Here is a 20,534-nt window from a genome sequence, read left to right as displayed (position 1 = left end):
GAAGTCATAACAGAACTACAGCTTGGATATGAGGTACTCATTCCATTCATGCCACAGTTGCTCCTTCTTCCTGCTGTGTTGGTACTTCAGTGCTTCTAGACCTGGCAGCACGGCAGCTCTCAGCACATTGACATGCAGTACTGCATAACTTGCTTAGTTGACTTGACTCACTTCCATGGCCTGTTTTGTTAACCAAGGGAGATATCTTAATTTTCCTATCTGCAGAAAGTACATCTTTTTATAGCACATCAGCATCTATCTCTAAGGCACTGTGGATAACAATTAATTGGTTTAAAAGGATGTTTTATAATACACAAAATCAGAATTTAGAATGCAAAAATATTCAGTTCAATTAAATATCTCTGTCTCTCTTGCAAGTTTACAGCTTGAGGTGCCTCATTTATTGGCTTACCTCATAGCTAGCAGTCCTAATTAGAATTTTAAGGGAATAGAATGGCTGGCCAGTACTTATCTTCTAGGAGCCTGAATTCCAAGTACTGTTTATACATTAATTTAAAAGCAGAAAAAATTATTCATAGTTTTTGGAACTGTTAGTTCCTAACTCAGGAAGGAGAGGTGAAGAGGTTTTCCAAAGTGAATTCATCTTGTGATACAATAAACCTAATTCCAGAACTTACAAAACCTATTTTATTATTTCATTTTATTTTCCTTTGGTCCTGATAGCAATGGAGTTTCAAGGATATGGAATGAGTCAGTATTTTTAAAATGTTAACAATACAGCAGCACACAATTTGGTTAATTCATGACAAAACTCATTGTAACAACATGGGACACTAGAAGAAATGTCGGCCAGGGTGGCCGAGCGGTTCTAGGCGCTACAGTCTGGAACTGCCCAACCGCTACGGTCGCAGGTTCGAATCCTGCCTCGGGCATGGATGTGTGTGATGTCCTTAGGTTAGTTAGGTTTAAGTAGTTCTAAGTTCTAGGAGACTGATGACCTCAGATGTTAAGTCCCATAGTGCTCAGAGCCACTAGAAGAAATAAAAACATATTACATACATGAGAATTAGCACTTATATGTACACATTTGGATTAACAATATCAAAGTACTTGAGCAACAATATAACATTACAAAAACAAATAGTTTCATTTATGCATACATTGCATGGCTAACCCAGTTGTATAATAAAAACTTGCTCCTATGTACTAAAAAAATCAGTGTATTAGGTATTCCTTCAGTTTGCTCTTGAACTCTTGTGTTTCAGGTGCAAGACTTTTGAGGACACTGGATAAAGCATTGTAAATTTTGATGCCTGTATAATTTACTCCTTTCTCTACAAGAGTATAGTTTGACTGATTACTATGAAAGTCCTCTTTTGACCTTGTGTTGTTACCATGATATTCACTATTGATTTTGAAGAGAGAGTGGCTTTAATTCGTGAAACATACAAGGGAGTATATGTACTGAGATATCATTGCAAATACCTGTAGTTTCCCAAACAGATTCCTGCATGAGTGCCTTGGTTGCACACCACTCATGATATGTATAGCTCTCTTCTGAGCAATAAAAACCTTTTTGGCAAGGGCTAGTTGCCCCAAAAGATGATTCCATAAGCCAAAAGCGCATAGAAATACCTGAAATAAGCAGCTCTTATGGCCACCTTATGTGTAGTTGATGCAATTATGCATGAGGCGAATGTTGCAGACTGTAGCCTTTTTTTTTTTTTTTAGATCTCGGATATGGTTGGACCAATTTAGCTTGCAGTCTATGTACACACCAAGGAAATTCCACTTCTGTCAGTAATTATTACCCTTTGTTTCCTATCTGTAAGGTAGGATTTAATCCATGTTCTCATTATTCCACTTAATACATAGTAGTCGGCTTTATTTAGCAGAATTTTGTGGTTGACACAATCAAAAGCTTTAGATAAGCAAATTTTCTGATAAGAGATTCAAAAATTTGATTGGTGAAAGAGAAAATAGCATCATAAATTCTTGAAAAGTGGTTTCACACAGGCATGTTTTAATCTAAGGAGGACAATACCTTGTTTTAGGGATTCATTAAAAATGTGACACAAGACTATATTTATATAGCCATGACAGTGCCTGAGTATCTTAGTTGAAATATTATCAACCAACCAAGAGTTTTTTGACTTCATCTCTCTGATTGTCTTATTGGTCTCACTAATTATTATGGGGGTTATCTGCATCTGGCCAACTCTGGCAGTGTTAGCTTTATGCAGAAGGGCTATCGCATCATCCACTGAGCCTTCACAGCCAATTTCTTCTGCAGCTGTTAAAAAATGTTTATTGAAGATATTAGCAACTTCCTCAATATTTTTTTACAATATTTCCATCCTGAATTAATTCTATATCAGTCATGTACTCTGCTTTTTTACCACTCTCCCTTTTTATAACTTACCAGATGGTTTTTGATTTGTTGTTTGACTTATCAACTTCAGATGTTATTTACATAGTTTTGGAATTTTTATTACTCTTTTTAAAATATTACAGTACAATCTATAGTCCTTCTTTTTGATGGGATGGGATCATTAGATAACCTTAGGGACTCATATAAATTTCTTTTTGTTCTACAGGAAATTCTGATCCTTTTAGTAATCCAGGGTTTTGGTTTTGCAGCCTGAGGATTGTTTCTCAAGATTATTTTTGGGAATACAGCTTCGAATAATGACACAAACTCATTAGAGAACAGATTAAATTTTTCATAAATATTCCTCTCCATAAATACAGGAGTCCAGTCAATCTGCTGTTAAGAGAAAGTTGAAGATTTCTAAGTTATCGTTACTGACAGTACTGACAGTTTTAAAGGAGTACATAGGTTTACAATAGAGTTTGACATCATTTACTGTAAGCAGTTGACCATCAAGATCTGACAGACCACTGAGAATTTGACTTACAATAATACTGCTACTTCTGTATCTGTCTAGAAATATATTACCAATTAGGCTCTTACAAGTACTTGTAACTCTAGTGGGAATGTTAACTATTGAAATTAGGTTCAATGATTCCATCAGGTGTTCTAGTTCTCATCTGCTGTAATTTGTAGTTAAGAAGTTGTGTTTTGAATGTATTTGTTTCAGAAGTTGTTCCATGTGGTTTATAAAGATACATATTTTCCTTTCAGGGGCCCTGTAAACTGCCAAAATTATAACTGACTTATTATTTGTAGTAATTTCAGTCCCACAGGCTACAAAATGAGAATCTACACTGTAAGTACTTATGTCTAGGGATTTATAGTTTACATTTGTTTTAACATAGACTGCAGTCCCTCCTTTCCCCTTTATGGATCTACTAGCTGGCTGCTAATGAGTATCCATCAATTTGAGGCATTTCAGTTCCACTTGTCACTTGTGTTCTATAAGACCTATTACTTGTGCATAGTTTTCAGATTCAGCGTCAATAGAGTTGAGATATAGAAGCTCCAGTTTGTTTCTGAGACCATTGATGTTTTGGTTGAACACACAAAGTTTACTGCTACTGGTAGTTCTTGATTTGTAGCTTCACTTTGATAGCTTAGCATCTCACCATAAACTCAGACTGTTTGGTAAATTATTACACCTTGGATTATGACCAGTCTTAACATTTAGCCTAAAATGCCTTAGAAACAGATTGCTGATGTTCGTCTAATGATATTGACCACGTGATTATCTCTTGAGGCTTATTTTCCTATTTCACTCAGCACTTTATTCACTGCAAGTCATTTTCCCAGGCCATTCTGATGCAGTCCATGAGTCATGTGAAATCGGTGGCCAATATTGTTTACATTCACTATAGTAATGTTTTTGAGGTATTTAGCAGTCATGTGAAATCAGTGGCCAATATTGTTTACATTCACTATAGTAATGTTTTTGAGGTATTTAGCAATTGATTCATATTGCTCATCAGCTGCAATTACTTCATGATTCACACCTGACCATTGTGGTAAATCATGATGCTGCAGGATGTTGAGAACAACAACATTAGTATGAGTTAAGTGACTCAAACATTCCTTTAGTTCCTACCAGGCATTTGATGTTTCGTTTTTAAAGATATTGTTTGATCCTCCATTCAGCAAATGTAATCATTTGTAGATAACTTACCAACTTCTACCAAATTTGCATGCTTCCTCAATTCAGTTAAACCTGCACCTGGTTTGATGAATCCCATAGCAGCAATCATTGTAGAAGCCTCATTTAGTATGTGAGAGGCAATTCCATGCCCATAGCTGTCGGCAATAACCATCAGTTTTCTTCTTGATTTTTCTTCCTTGGAGCTTTGAGATTGTGGGTGATGGTGTTGGAGAGTAGCTGCGTGTTGATCATACTGATTATCTTCAGAGCTGTTATTCACCTTAGCACCACTTATTTGAATGTCTGTCATACACCAATTAAGTGGCTTCACCCATAAATTGTGATAAAATGGTTTTGTCACTGCAAACACTATAATCCTTAGAACTGTTTTTCACTTGTAAGACTGGTGAGCACTAATCTGCAATGTTCATATCAGAAGTCTCGGAGAGATCTGGACTGCTATTGTTGAGTCTGCATAATTCATTCTTCCACACTTGAAAGTAATATACATTATTCTCTAGTGAAGGGTCTAGTTTGCCACATCGATAATGTAATGTGCTTTTGTAGCACACACATATGTTTGTCTTTTTGGAACATTGTTTGCAAAGATTCACATAAACATTTTCGTTTTCATTCGATTTACTTTGGTTCTTACTGTTATTGAGTTCTTCCGATGCACTAAATGCTTCATGCTGTATTACTTTTTGTTTTAAGTGCAATAAAAAAGCACTTCATCTGTTACTTTTTTATACACCCAGTTCTATCACAAAGGTCATTTAAAACAGTTCACTGAATTCGTTGAAACACACAATAAATGATGTATAGTTCATAGGAGTTTCTAATCCTGTGAACCTTTCTTGGGCTAGAAATGAAAACAATTGTCAGTAGCACAACTTAAATTATTGTGATGGAAGCCACTCATAGACAAAGTGAAAAGGTCTCACAGTATCCTGAATCAGAAGTTAATATGGTAGATGCATGTCCCAGCTCTCATATTCCAGCGGCCAAGTTGTAACATGAACCATCCAGCAAATAACTGCTGTAGTGCACGGTTGTCGTCAACACTTCTGTTGCCCATGGAAATGAATGTATTCATTTGTGGGCAGAAGTGAAAGTGGATAGGTGCCTACATGGCTATAGTTTGGCTGAATGTCAGGCTCAAATTACCTGCCAGCCTGAGATGCTGTGCTATTCTCAGTTGACAGCAACCCCACTGGACACAGATGTAGTGCAGCTTGTTGATAGGTTGATAGTAAGGTGTCAGTCACCAATATCTCTGGCGGAATTACAAGAGTTGCAATGCTTTTTTTAAGTTTAGTGAAAGCAAATTTTTCTTCATTTGCCTATTAACCTAGTATGTCTTGATGTTCTCAATTAATTCTCACAATGAATAGCTCTCTGTTCAACACTGTCTTCCTTCATTCAGTGTGGATGACTGTTGATTGGAAGACTGTTAATGGACTTTTCCATTTCAGATGTCATAGGAAAGTACATGGATGCCATGGAATCTTATATAAGCTGCACATAGACTTCATGAAGTAATCTTTTTCCAGAGGGTGGCAGGAAAATGAGAAATGAAGACCATTAAAATATAGTGATGTTTTAGTACAGATAGAAACTGACAGGCACACAAACAAATTTACTGTGGATATGGTGTTATGTTACAGTGTAAGACAGATGTTGCAAAATCAGCTGGCATGTGTTATTGTTACAAAAATGAAAATTATGTCTGTCTCTTCCTCAATCAAAAATTCATCACTGTTGCCTCGTCCTTTGTGAAATTGGCCTTTGGGGCTGTTCTACCATATAATTTCATTTCTACCATGAGCTTCCCAAACTTATTTAGTCTTGTAATCCATATGAGAATTTGGATTTGTTTGGTTTGGTATACAGTCACTGTTCATTTGAAGAATGTTAATTAAAAATAAAAAAAATAGAAGCTATTAAGAATTTTCCTACCTAAATTTAATTGGTCCAGAAATATCAGTTATGAATTATGCATGAAAAGTGTGTATAATTTAACTGATTATATTCACCTTGGATCATTTTACTTCTTCAACTCTATTGATCTCTGCTGTATCAATAAAGTCAGAGAGGTAAAGCACAATGTCATTCAGCATTATATCAGTTATCTATAGGTAAATGACCAGAATATAGCTTTTAGGCATTGTAGCTTCAGTGCTTAAAGGGAATTTCCAATTCTTGTAGTGTAACAGATCCTGAAACAAAAGAGAATCAGAAAGATCAATTTAGTTATTTTTAATGTTCAGAATAACTTTTCTCCATGAAGATGCACCCAGACTGTGAATTTGTTCTCAGGCATTGGTTGAATAAGTTGCTTCTTCTAAGTAATCATAAATTTCCCTGACTACTGTCAAGCAGTTGGAAGCCGCTATGAATGGTTGTGTTGGGGGAACTACTGAAAGTCAGTGCCAGATATATTAAAGGTACCCAGAGTGCTATCCTCTCCATGAAATACATGAACTATTACTACTTTGAATTGTGAGTCAGTGACAGGTTGGACGGTCTGACACAGGTGAGGTAGGGACCTGGGAGGGTGCACAGTATTGCATCCACATCCCTTACCAACAAGTTCAAAGTGCTGCCTACCACTGAAACTAAAACACAGCCAGTGTGACACATTTCACTTGTTGGCAAGCCTACAAGTAACAACAAAGTTAGTCCAGATACTCAAGGATAACACAGGAACCAAAATTGAGGGCAATGATGCAAAAGCAGAAATGCTGATCGCTGTTTCACGACTATGACCCTAGTTTGATTCTCACACTACTGCAAACATTAGTAATAGAGATATTATTTCCAGTGATATTGAGAAACAGCTGAAACTGTTGCAATTAAAAATGTATCCAAGACCAGGTGGAATCTCTGTCATATTGTATGCATAATTTGCAACAGAATTAGCACCACTTTTAATCATAATGTACTGTAGATCCCTCAGAGAAGATACTGTACCAGTGGTTCAAAGAGAGCACAGGTCACACCCATTTACGAGAAGGGTAGAAGAAGTGTTCCACATAAACATCATCCAATTTCATTGACATCCATTTGCTATAGAATCTGAGAACATATTCTGAGCTCAAACATATTGAGATATCATGAAAAGAATGACCTCCTCCATGTCAACCAGCATGGACTTCTGAAGCATCAGTTGTGTGAAACCCACTTGACATCCTGAAAGCCATGGTTCAGGTCAGTCAGGTGGTTAAAGTATTTCTTGACTATCAAAAAGCATTTAATTCTGTACAACCACAATGGTTATAACAAAAGTAAGATCATATCAAACAAAATTTGTGACAGGATTGAAAGTGTTTCCAAGTATGATACAGCGTGTTATCACAGATGGAGAGCCATCAATAAATTTCAGATATAACTTCAGATATTACCTAATGAACTGTTTCAGTTCCTTTTCTGTTCACTTTGTACATAAATAGTATTATTAGAATTTTTGCAGATGATACTCTCATCTACAGAAAAATACTATCTGAACAAAGCTACACAAATGTCCAGTCATATCTGATAAGATTTCAAAATGGTACAAAAATTGGCAACTTGCTTTAAATGTTCATAAATACAAAATTGTACACTTATTTGCACATAAAAGCAGTGAGTAGCAATTTGAAATAGGTCATTCAGACAGATTCCTGAGTGTAACAACTTGGTAGGATACGAAATGGAATGTTCATATGGGCTGAACAGTTGGTAAAGCAGGTGACAGATTTCGTTTCATTGGTTAATACAGTTAAAATTCAACTGATCTGCAAAAGAGACTGCTTATGAAACACTCATGTGTCTAATCATAGTGTGACAACTCCTTCCATTGCCTCCACTTGTGGCAGTAGATGACAGGCTTTGCAGACCAAAAACCAGCAATCAGCAAAGTGCCTGCCAGCCAAGGCACCACGCATCCTCCGAACACCTTTGCTGGTTACTTCCACCAGATGTAGAGCTAGACGTCCATGCTTTCTGGACCCCATGCAGCTCAAATCATCACTTGAGCGGTCTCTTCTTCCATTTCGATGAGGCAATATCTCCCAGCCATGGTCTCGGCAGCTCATACCGTGCAACATCACATGGCTCATATTGTCATGTGCCACACTTCACTGGAGTATGCACAATCAACAGGATTCTTATCCCATGTGCAGTGACAGTGTTTTGTCATGGTTTGTTTAACAAGAGATGTGCTACTGCGTTTTCCGTGCCACTTTCCCAAGTCACACTCCCTTGAGGTGCTTCCATTGACTGTGGTTGTACAAAATCTGATGCTGGACGCTGGGTTTGTTCCCCCAGTATCAGCACCTGGACTACTGCATGAAATGTGGTGTAAATAATGAAGTGAAGTGCAGTGTGCACCAAGAGTACTAGGGGGGGTTTATTACCATTCCATCCCCATCCATTTTGGCACCACTTTACTGCCAAATGTGCCACTGAAGTGGGTTTTCCCATGCCACCAGATGATGCTGTTCAAAGGCTGTAAGCCATTCATAGTCTGGCCTGTCCAGAGACTCCACCACAAGTGAAGGCCCTCCTTGATTAAGAGGTAGTAACTCGTTAAATTTTACTGTAGTTGTTGGCTCTTAGCAATAATATCTCCGAACCAGCTTGCATGACTCTCCAGCACACCTCAATATTTACTGTTATCTTATTTTAATTTGTGCATGGTTATAGACATGTATACCCCTTAGAAGCATAGAAGGGAACCTAAATCATTGTTTCAGTAGAACTCTGCTCAAGTTTGTGTGACCTTTACCAGTTTGGTCTAACAGAAGATATTGAACTTATACAAAGAAGGACAGCTTGAGGGGTCACAGGTTTGCTTGGCTAATGGGAATGTATTATAGAGATGCTGAAAAATATGAATTGACAGACTCCTGAGAATAGCTGGCAACTATCCTACAAAAGCCTACTTACAGTGTTTCAAGGATCATTATTAAGTGCAGACTTTAGGCATGTGCTTCGGCCCCACACATATTAATCTCATAGGGACTGCAAAGACAGAATTAGACTAATTAGCCCACAGTTCCCACAGGGGCATTTCAACAGTCATTCTTCCCACACTCCAAGAAGTGAAGGGAATGGGAAGAAAATCTTATAGTTTGTACAGGGGAAACATCCTATGCTGTCCTACCCAAGAGCCACCCCACCCATTCCATCACCTACCCAACCTACACAACATCCTAGTCCTTGCCTACATTACTCCCACTCCAAACTCCACATCACAGGGATCATATCCCTGAGGAAGACCCGGATGCAAGACATGTCCAGTCGACCCACCCAGCACCTAATACTCCAGTCCTGTCACAGGCTTAGCCTACCTCATCAGAGGCTGGGCCACCTGTGAAAGCAGCCATGTCACATCACATACCAATGTTTCTTCAGTCACTGCACAGCTTTTTATGTCAGTATGACAACCTACCAACTGTCCACTAGATTGAATGGCCACTGCCAAACTGTGGCCAGAATGAAATAGACCACCCGGTGATACAACATGCACCTGAGCCCAACATATTCAATTTCAGTGGCTGCTTCATGACCTGGGCCATTTGGATCCTTCCCTCCACCAACAGCTTTTTTGATTTATGCATCAGAGATCTATCCTAGCAACACATCCTTCATTCCTGGAACCATCCTGGCCTCAGTCTCCGTTGACTCTCCTCAAGCCCTCCACCCAACAGCTTCCCCTCCCTCTGTGCTATCATTTCACCTCTCCATGTCATCTTCAACATATGAAACTCCTCACGGACTCCCATACATCACATGCTTAGCCCAGGCACCCACAACTCCTCCCCCTCACATCCATAGCCATCAAACCAGGTGTCTGCCTCCAAGCCACTAGCTACCCACCCCAATGTCAGTACTTACCCTCCCCCCCCCCCCCCCCCCCGTGACTCTCTCCCTCTATCCACCCCACCCCACCCAATACAATCCCAACTCAATCCTGCACTCCTGGCACTGTGCATCCAATTGGCATTATGTTAGGGCATAGGCAGGTGTGTGCATGTGTGTTATTGTGTGTTTTGTGTGTGTATTTGTACTTTATCTTGAGAAAGTGTTTACTCCAAAAGCTAGCAGATTTTCTGTCTTTTTGTGCATGCCTATCCATGACTCAATGCTTCCACTCCTAAAGTATTCAAATTGTTCCAGAACTTTCTTTCTACAACCATTTCTGTTTTTTTTTTTTCTTTACAGGTGCTGCCCTAGTTTGTCCTGAGTTCAGGCATTTAATGTCAGGAATTCACTATGCAGATTCTTTCAACTTCAACCCACATAAATGGATGCTTACTAACTTTGACTGTTCTGCTATGTGGTATGTACTAATATATGAAAAAGAAAATCACAAAGTAGCAACAGTAATTTGTGTAGTGAAAGCTGAGCACTGAAACAAAATTATTTTGAGTTTATCTTTTCAGTCTCATGTAAATTTTTTACCAAACTAAATGTTCTCAGATGTAAGTCTATTGAAAATATTTTAGATTTTATGTTGGATTCTTGCTTGTTTCTGATAGTCTAAGTGCACAGATATGCACATTTCCACCATCATCATCATCATCATCACCACCACCGTCACCACCACCTTTCCTCACCTCCTGTATGTGCATCCTTCACTATGCTTTGTCCAGCCACAGTTCCCATCCAATATTATATGCTATCAAACAATGGAAAATACAAGATGGAATGTAACAATATTTGAAAAGGAAAGTTGCCACTCACCATATAGCAGAGATGCTGAGTGACAGATAGGCATAACAAACACATCTCACACCAAATATGTGAGTTACATTTGCATGTGTGTGTGTGTGTGTGTGTGTGTGTGTGTGTGTGTGTGTGTGTGTGTGTGAGAGAGAGAGAGAGAGAGAGAGAGAGAGAGAGAGAGAGAGAGAGAAAGTGTCTGTGAATATTTTATGCTAGTTGCATTTCTATTTTTGAAGTAACTGAAGATCTACTTCTCCCTGTCTTCTGAAGATCTTCCATTATAGCTGTTTCCATAAACTTTTTGATCAAAGTAAACTGCAGATGGGGGTCACTTGACAAGCCATGTTCTGCTAATGACCCTGTCACTATAACTGTCTTTTTTAAGCAGGATTCCTTACAATTATAGCTGGTTTCTTTTATATTCATTTTTGCTTCATTTACTTTTGGCTTTGCAAATGAAAATGAGGAACTATATTTTTGTTGCCTGGAGACAATTCTTCGCAAGTCCAATGACTGTCATAGCCTCCATTCATTCATTCAGTCACTCACGCTGTAGATTCCACCAAGAAGAAGTTCAGGGACGTGGAATGAGTCAATGTATACATTAAAGAAGAGCAAGCAAATCATAGAAATGTAATCTGCTCACTGTGTTAACAATAAACTTTCACCATCGTACTTACTGCTATCTGTGCTTTTGCAAGCTAAATTTAACCTATTAAATTACAGATAATCTGCTGTTTTCTCAGTTATGTTACATAGTTGCTCTTCAATTGACAGTTTAATATTAGCAGTGATATTTTCAAAGTAGATAGGTATTTTGATTTGCAAATATAGAGATCTGTTCACTATAAACTGCTAATTGTCATGAAGCTTTACAATAAATTTTGCTGTTTCACAGCTAGCTGTTACAATTTTCAGTCACTGAATCTACAGCCCTATGTAAATTTATTGGCGTTTGACAGCAAGCTGGCTGGACTGCTCCCATCAGCATCACACTGATAGGAGCCTGGTGGCATCAGCTCCAACTGTGTGGGCACTCAGTGCCCAAGCATTGAGTCTGGCCCTAATTAAAATTAAGAAGAGATTTGTGACGTAATTCCAAATACTATAAAGGTCTACACCTTATGTGAATTCCTCAGTACTTCCTTATTTTTTAAGCGAGGTAGAGACGTCAAACTTCATACTTTTCACAAGTGAAATATTGACAAAATTGCAATAACACCATTTTCCAAAGCTTATACCCAACAAATACAATACAACAGGTAAGCTTAGAAAGATCAATTTCAGAGTCAGATATTTTGGTAATCAACAAAAAGAACCACAGTTTAATAGTTTCAAGATGTGTTATGATACATTTGAAGCTATTTCTCAGACAAGGAAATTTCCTCCTTTTCCCTATTTAAAATTAAGAATAGATTTTTGACATGCCTAGAGACACCATAGAGATCCACAATGCACACATTTTAGAGTTTTTACATGATTACTTTTGAGTCTTTAAAGTGATTTCCTATCGACATGGAGAGCAAAGCAGTTTATTAGCTGCCTACTGTGTAATACTTGTCATGTGTCACAACTTCAGATGTTAAACATTACTTGCTAGCTGACTTAAATGAGTCTATTAACATTCAGACAAATTGTTATAAGGTGTCGATAATGAGGTATGATTTTAACTTTTTTTTGGATTGGAGTCCTTGTCCCTTGCTTTATTTTAGGTAGGAACTTATTGAAACATTTGAACTGGAGTACATAACACCATTCTGAATCCTAAACAAAGAGGGGGCAAAGTCTATACTAAAATCACTTTTGTTTCTTGTGTTGAGATTGCCTAGATCACAATCAAACTGAAATCTGTTTTTATTGTGAGCAACTAAACTATTAAGGAAAAATGCATTGAGAAATGAATAAGAATTCCAAGATCCTAAAAAAGACCTCCAATTCATCAGTCAATGTAATTACAAAATGTTGAATAGGCTAGTATTGGAAACCTGTGAACAATAGAATTTGGAAGACTTTTGTATTCCATTGGCTGCCTATTGGTATAGGGTGTCATCCAAAGATACAACACTATCTAAATGCTGTATGTTGTTCACAATCTTGATCTCTTCATTTTTGGATATTAAATGGTCAGTTGGAAAATTTCTGTTTAACAAAAAACCTAATGTATTGGTTTTGCTGATTTGAGAACTACACTGTCTGACAAAAAAGTGGGCCACTGCTTGGAAGGGGAGGAGGAAACAAAATGAAAATTCACAGGTTGAGAGGATATGTGATATTATTTCAGTGATTACACAATCAAGTCAAATTTACAAAGAACTTAGCAGTATGGGCCCAAGCATCAGTATGATGTTGCACTCGCTCTTGCCTGAATGCATACATACTGATTTGTTCCAAAATGATGTCATAAAGCCATTGTATTCTTTTCTAAGGCAAACTGGCCTATATCTTTTGTAACTACTCATGAATGTACTGGATACTGACACTGGGATGGAGCTGATATCCAAGCTGATCCCATATATGTTCAGCCTCATTTTTTAAATAAGCTGGTTCACAAATTTTGTAAGCCGTTTACCAAGGTCTTAATCACACCTCTTTTTTGTCTGGTGTTGTGGTTAGAATATTTAGGAAGGTAACAGTCAGTATGTGTGGCTTTCCTATGGTTCAACAGCCAGTCCCCTCACTTGATAACAGACATGACCAAAAAAATTCAGTCTGTCATTATTCCCCGTCTACATAGTAAACTGGATTTTTGAATTAATAGTGCTAATATATATCAGACAGACATTCAACTCTTCTGCACTTGTGTGTCATACCATGAAAGTATCATCAACATAGTAGTAGTATTTTACATAATAGAAGCATTTTACATAGTAGTAGTATTTTACTGGCAGTCTGGCAGTCTGGCAGTGTTCAAAAGTCTCCATAAACAAACTGGTCACAGCCAGACTAAGAGAACTACCCATAACTATCCTGTCAGTCTGTTGATAAAATTCATTATTGTATTGAAAACAGCTTGTGGTGAGGCAGTGTCTGAATAACTCCACTATATTTGCTGGAAAAATATCCAGTTTGCATAATACCGCATCATTCATTGCAATCATGGTAAAATGTTGAGCAATTATGGTGTAGAAACTATCTTCAGACCCATCAGGAAGATAAAAGAATGTTTAAGATCAGATATATGACATCCTTTGACTACACTGAGTGTATATAAAATTCCTTGTAGTTGTGGATTGCTTTATATTTGTACCATGAAAAGGACTTAACACCCATCTGGTTTAGCACAGGAAGAATTGCCGCATGGGACATATTGATAAATTGGCCGTAGCAGAATTTGTTTGCCAAGAGTGTGATCATGAAATAAAATTCAGTAAGATGAGTGTCGTATCAAACATTGCATTACCATGCACACATGTGTAGAGAGGAGACTGAGATTCATAAACACCAGAAGAAATTTAATAGAAAAGAGGATGTTGAATTAGATAAAATTTGGATGTCAATATTGCATCATAAAAATGACAATACACTATTTCCTGTTGAGAATGTTAGCATTATCAGAGATAATCTCATAGCTGTCATCATGTGATGGATTGTGGTGCCCTCTACACTGTCTACATATTCGGCACTTCCTCGAGTTCTAGTTGCTGTTCACTGCTTTACCTCTGAAGATGTCTTCCGCAGTCAGAGATGAAGCACTGGGGGAAAGTTTTGTGCATTGAACATGGCTTATCAGCCCAGAAGTTTTAAGTGAAGTCTTAGTGTAGTACTGCTCCAGTCACAATCTGCACCAGTATTAACTGGTGCAGACAGGACAGGGTAGGCACGAAACATTGCCTCTTTGAGGCTGGCTTATAATTGGATGAAAGTGTTGCTCATTTCTGGCCTCTATTCTAATAACTATGCTCTTGGTATTCTTACCAGCAAGCATGTCCATTAATAGTGTGTGAGTGGCAGCTGTTACCAGCAAATGACAGTGGTAACAGTTTATCGTCTAAGTAGCTTTCAGTCCATTGGCTTTGGCAGACTACAAAATGTGGCTATCTTTTCAGGCAAAGGTCAGATCCCATCAACATAGGAGACTTTATGGCCTAGGAAAGTTATCTTGCTTTAATGCATGATGCACTTATCTTCTTTTAATACCACTTGTAGCAAGCTGGGTATACTGGGAGATTAGTGGTTGGTGGTGACAGGTCATGTGGCCAAGGGCGAACACTGTTAACAGTTACAAAGAGCTTTTATTGATGTCTGTATGTGATATAGTGTGGCAGGCATGCCTCTCCCCATGGCCCCTGGCTAGTACTGTTGAACAGGCAGTGGCTTCCGCATATAGCTGCTGACCTGGCATCCTGCGTTGCCTTTGGAGACCACAGATGTTGACATTAGTGACACTATGTACTGGGCTGCAATGGTGTGCCCCTTGGGTAACAGCCCCTCTGCTTTGCATGTGGTGGTGGAAGTCACATGAATGAGTTAGTGCTGGTGTCACTTGCAGCACAGTCTTGAACCCATGGCTGCAACTGACAGTGCCCTGTCCTCTTGGTGCCCAGTGCAGCTCTGATGTTGTGGCTGTACTGCTGGCTTCAGGTGACAACAAATGATTCCTGCCTCAAAGTCTAGATGTGCTTATATGCCTCCAGTACCCATTTGTTTCGCTAAAACTTTGTGTCTAGTTGTGTTGCCATAATTAAGAGACTTGCCCTAGTGTGGTGACACTAACCCGCTTGCAACACAATTTACCGCTGAGCTCAGCTGTCTTTGCTTTGCATGTCTGTTACTGTGACCCACATGCCCCCACACTGGCAGCTGCCAACCCACAACTGATAATGGCAGCTTCCACTGTGCTTCTTCTTACTTCTGCTGGAGGCTTGGTAATTTTTTGTCTAAAGACTGGGCAGCAGGCCTACACTTCACCCCTTCACAGAGGACAGCCACTCCCTTGGATCTTATCCCAGTGCAGTTCTCTATAGTAATTACTTCTACTCTTAATCCATAAAACTAAATGGGCTACTCTTAATTTTCTACACAAATTACTGTATTAATCCCTTGCTCTGTGCATTTATTGTTCATCTCTCCCTTGAGGTATCAAGTCTATGGGACCCCTGGATCAGGCCTCCACAAGGCTTTCCATTTCATATACATAAGAGCTAGGCAGAGCAAAATCAGGCCCACCATAGCACTCAGAATTGCAACACTTAGGGTCATGCACACCTACCATTCCAATACTGTTCCAAATGGTACAATAATTGCTCTGCAGTTATCGTCCCCTGACAGGCTATGTCATCCAGCTTAATAAATGGTACATGCTAGGTCCCCAGATGTAATTAAGAAAAGTAAGATTTTTGATTGGACAACATCTCTAAAAGTTTGTCTGACCAATACAGCTGTGGCTGTGTCACATTTAGTAAACTCACTCTTGTCATAGTAGCTAGTAAACGAAACAATGTCATGCCCCCATGAGTTTCCTTTGCTCATACAAACTAGCAACCACCACTACATCATTGTACAGTGAGTATATCTAATGTAAACCTGCCTTCTGAAAATATGGTTCCAGTTTGAGCACATCCTTTTGTCAAGAATGTCCTCTCATTTACTCATGCAGAGCTGCACGGTGCATGTACTCCTGCTCATCACAATCTAATGAGTCAAGCATTTGGTGACTACATATGGTAACCACCCCACTCTAGCATTGCTGGAGCTCATCCTCAGTCACCATCACATGTTGCTCACCATCTTCTCCTATGGTAGCACCCATTCCTCTCCTACTTGCGCAAAATTCCCAACTTCTGCTAACTTCACTGGCTAAGTGTGCACTGTGTATCACCTGAAAACTACATGCTTTCCTACTACCAGTACCTTCACTGATACATAATCACATGCTCTCCATTGCTACATTCACTGTAGCACCATGGTAGTAGAAAGACAAGTTTTAGCTGCTCATCTCCATCACTAGCTGTGATTCTGCTGGCAATTCCAATTGCATCTTCCTAAACCCTGTCAAATACTGTTCACATGAAAGCAAAATGGAGCTTAACTGTACATGTAGTACTTGATGGATAGCTTCCCGCAAACTCATTAACTCCACTTTTGCATCCCAGGTACTATCCCCCAGTGACTGCAATAGCCTCATCTCTATTACTTTTGCATCTAGTACTTGCATTTGAGCTTTTATTGCTTCCAAATCTTGGTTCAGAGCACTAGCTGGCATAATCCACAGACTCCATAGTCAGTTGCTGGAGCCTGCATGTATTGTTTAACATGCCACTTTCCATGTTCGCAATCTGCATGGAATGTCACCCCAGAGCTATTTTATTTGCCTCCACCAACCCCTTCGTGACCACTGCCATTTTGTTCAACTTACTTGCATCACCTTTGTCTGCTGTCCCGAAGATGGCCTTTAATATACTACCTGAAGCATCTATCCATCCCCTTTTCACTGTCCTGGATTTGTGCAGAACAACTCTGATCACGTCCTGCATCTGCTGCTTTAACTGTACATTTGTCCCACGAAAATTCCAGTGCTCCTTTGGTGCAGTGCCTGTTGGCATTATAGTACTTGCACAATCCACCAGACAGTGTTTGCCTCTCTCCCCACCTGTACACTACTATCCTCTTCTCCTCCTCACCTCCTCTAGATTGCTACTTGCATCCCACATGATGTTGCATTCTGGCCCGATATCCTGGACTTGGTGGCCATGTGTGCGTGAGGGGTGTGTGTGTTTGTGTGTGTGTGTGTGTGTGTGTGTGTGTGTGTGTGTGAATGTTGTGTTTGTGTATCTCTTTACTGATGATGTCTGAGGCTGAAAGTTGTATGTGAGTGTCTTTTAATCATGCCTGTCTGCAACTTGATGTGTCTTCTTTACGGTAAGCAGAAATCTAACATTTCCTACATTGTTGATATTCCTGCCTGGATTTTCCGCTGTTTTGTATAGTACACATTCCTCTGGCAGGTAAACATTTACAACAGACAGAATCGAGAATGTCTTCCCATTAAGTTCCACTATACATCACCTAAGGTCAATCATAGCATGATGTCGAGGCAGAAAGTCTAACCCCATGACCATGATGTAATCCTCATTTATGTGAGACATCGCTTGCACACATTGCTTAAACTTGATTGCTTCAAAAGAAAAATTCGTCACAATTGGCTCCAATGGCTGTAATATGTTGGTACATGTGTTCGTAGTGCTTCTCCATAACTTTAATAAACACAACTAATACACATAAAAGAGAATTTATTCACAGGGTGCATATATGAACAATGAAAAAAAAAACGGGTTTTTCCCGGATTTCCCAGTTAAAAATACTTTTTTTCCTGGGTGAAAATACACTTTTTTCCATTTTTAAGTGACAGTAAACTTTCCCTCAGAGCTGTAAAACTTATCAATCCTTTGAATGGTTAAGGTTTTGTACACCAGTATAGAACTCATAGGCGCTTTAGAAAATGAACACCCCCCTCCAAAAAAAACATGGATCTTGGAAAGATTCGATATGTAGCAACATATACACTCCATATTTTTGTATCACGAAAGTATATATTCGACTTCCATCAAACAAAGCATGTTAGTTCCTGAAGCATTGAAATAAGATTGTGATGCACTTTTGTAAGCCATGCATAGCTCATCTCGCATGATCTCACCAGATTCAGAGCATAGGACATGCAATGTATTCAGCCAATAGCAACATCACTGTTAAGAAGCACAAACACCAAATTGTAGAAGTTAATGGTTTAAATTAATATACATGTTGTAGCTACAAGAAGAGCTAAGCTTTCACATATAATGTAAGTCTTTTTTGCAAGTGTTACTCTTTAAGATAATCATGCAAATGTGCCAGTAAAATTTTAAATAATGACATAAATATCTGGTATTCTGGGATCGAGATTCTTGTAAGTGGCTGGCCTTCAAAGTGTTAAGCTTTAAATGAGAGTCAAATGCTCTGTGATTTAAGGAATTCAAAGGACATTCTCACATGTAACACAATCCATCTTGCATAAAATGAAATTTACTTTGACAGTAACAATTTTCAATTTGCAATTTGAAATACTTTCCCATGACCTGTTAGAATTCATTTCAGCAACTGCCAGAGAACACCAGAAGAAAGGTGTTACTGCATGTGTGCAACTAAGAGGACACAGGAAGCCTGTATTTTCATACATATATAGTATTAAGAGATCTTTCATAGCATTAAGAGATCTTTCATAGCATTAAGAGATCTTACATTACATCATAAACAAAACAGGACATCAGATGGTACTCTGAGAACATAGGAATTTCATAAATCATACTAAAACACATAATTCATTTTGAAGTGCACATTCGTATGTCCAGATTCAGGAAGCTGTAGGCCCCAACCTGATATTATGCTTTACAGTGTGCTTTTTGGGGTACAAATTTTCTTAGAGTACCAATTCCGTATTATCTCTTGTTTGGTTCTTTATTATGGCATAATGCCTACATGCCGAATGATGAAAATGTGCATTTGAAATTCAGCAAATAGTTGAAACTATCCAATGGTGGGGAATGAAACACTTTGTTTCAAATAAATTAACTGCCTCTGTGGGAAAGATTAATAAAAGGCAAATTTCTTTAGCAGATCGAGAAAAATAACTTTTTTGTTCTGCAAGGTGATTAATGCTTGACTGGAAGAAATGTAAAAATAAAATAAAGTCAGATAACTGAAACTAATAACATATTTTAGCGTTCCATATTTTAATTCATTTGATTTTATTTTTAATTCAGTTGATTCAGACTGCTCTGCACATTTGTGAATCGGACAGCTTGGGTGCGCCATAAAAAATTTTCTGGGTAAGATCTGGCTGCTTGTTGCTACTGCTGATACAGTTAACAGCCACACTCCAAGTAGCAGGAGAAGGTACTGCTCAGACACAACTCAACTGCATATGTGCATGAACCCACTGGCAACTGTTGAAATGAACCTAATGTGAACAGTTGGGACGTCACACTCATCAGAAGCAATTTGTTGTTATGAAGAATTGCATAGTCTTCGTCATAAAGCCTTTGACAAACAGTATTGTTCTGTAGTGGTGGAATACAGTAAAATTCTTTGTCGGAGTAGCAGTTCTTACCAGTCAAATTTACAAAAATTTAACTGAAAACTAAAACAATGATAAATTCCTGAAATTCTAAAAAATTCCCATATTTTCCCCAGTTTTCTCCCTGATGGAAAAGTTCCTGGTTTTGTCCCAGATATTCCAGTTGTCCCAGGGTGTACACATCCTGATTCATGAACAACATATTCTCCTTCACTATCTACAACAGTCTGCCAACACTGGGGTAACTTTTCAATTCCATGGCTGAAGTAATCATGTGATTTTGAGGCAAAGAACTAATCAAGAGTGCCTTTTCAACTGGAAAGGAAGTTCCTTGAAGGCTGTTCAATAGAGCAAAAAAGGTGAACAAGGTGGCTGCAGAATGGTGTCCCAGCCCAACTCCTTTATAGTTTTTTCTGTCAGTCTAGCAGAATGCAGTCAGGCATTATTGTGGAGTGGCATGACTTCATGCAGTCTTCCTGATTGTTGTTCTTGGATTGCACCAGTAAGATGTCTCAGTTGTTGTCAAATAAATGTCAACAGTGGTGGTTAGACCTTGGGGAAGCAATTCATAGTACACCACACTGTTGCAGCTTCACCAGATGCATGACATTATCTTTTGTGAGTGCATACAGATCTTTGTACAGAGAGTTGCTGCTTTGTTTGGGCTCAACCATTCCTTTAATTTCCCCATTTCTCATCATCATTAATGATACAAGAAAGAAATGGTTAGTGTTGTCCAAGAG

At 38.6% G+C, this 20,534-nt stretch overlaps 1 protein-coding gene across 1 annotated transcript in view; it reads left to right on the top strand.

The window, feature by feature from the left end:
- LOC124798438 (aromatic-L-amino-acid decarboxylase-like) overlaps positions 1-20,534 on the top strand; it is a 178,251-nt gene that overhangs the window by 110,467 nt on the left and 47,250 nt on the right. The window contains exon 9 of the mRNA XM_047261855.1: positions 10,239-10,356. Coding sequence (XP_047117811.1) covers positions 10,239-10,356 — 118 coding nt within the window. The remainder of the gene's footprint in view (positions 1-10,238; positions 10,357-20,534) is intronic.

This window comes from Schistocerca piceifrons, chromosome 5 (genome assembly GCF_021461385.2).
Source record: "Schistocerca piceifrons isolate TAMUIC-IGC-003096 chromosome 5, iqSchPice1.1, whole genome shotgun sequence".
Lineage (NCBI taxonomy): Eukaryota > Metazoa > Arthropoda > Insecta > Orthoptera > Acrididae > Schistocerca > Schistocerca piceifrons.
Note: the sequence above shows the minus strand (reverse complement) of the source record. Positions and strands in the feature narration are given on the sequence as shown.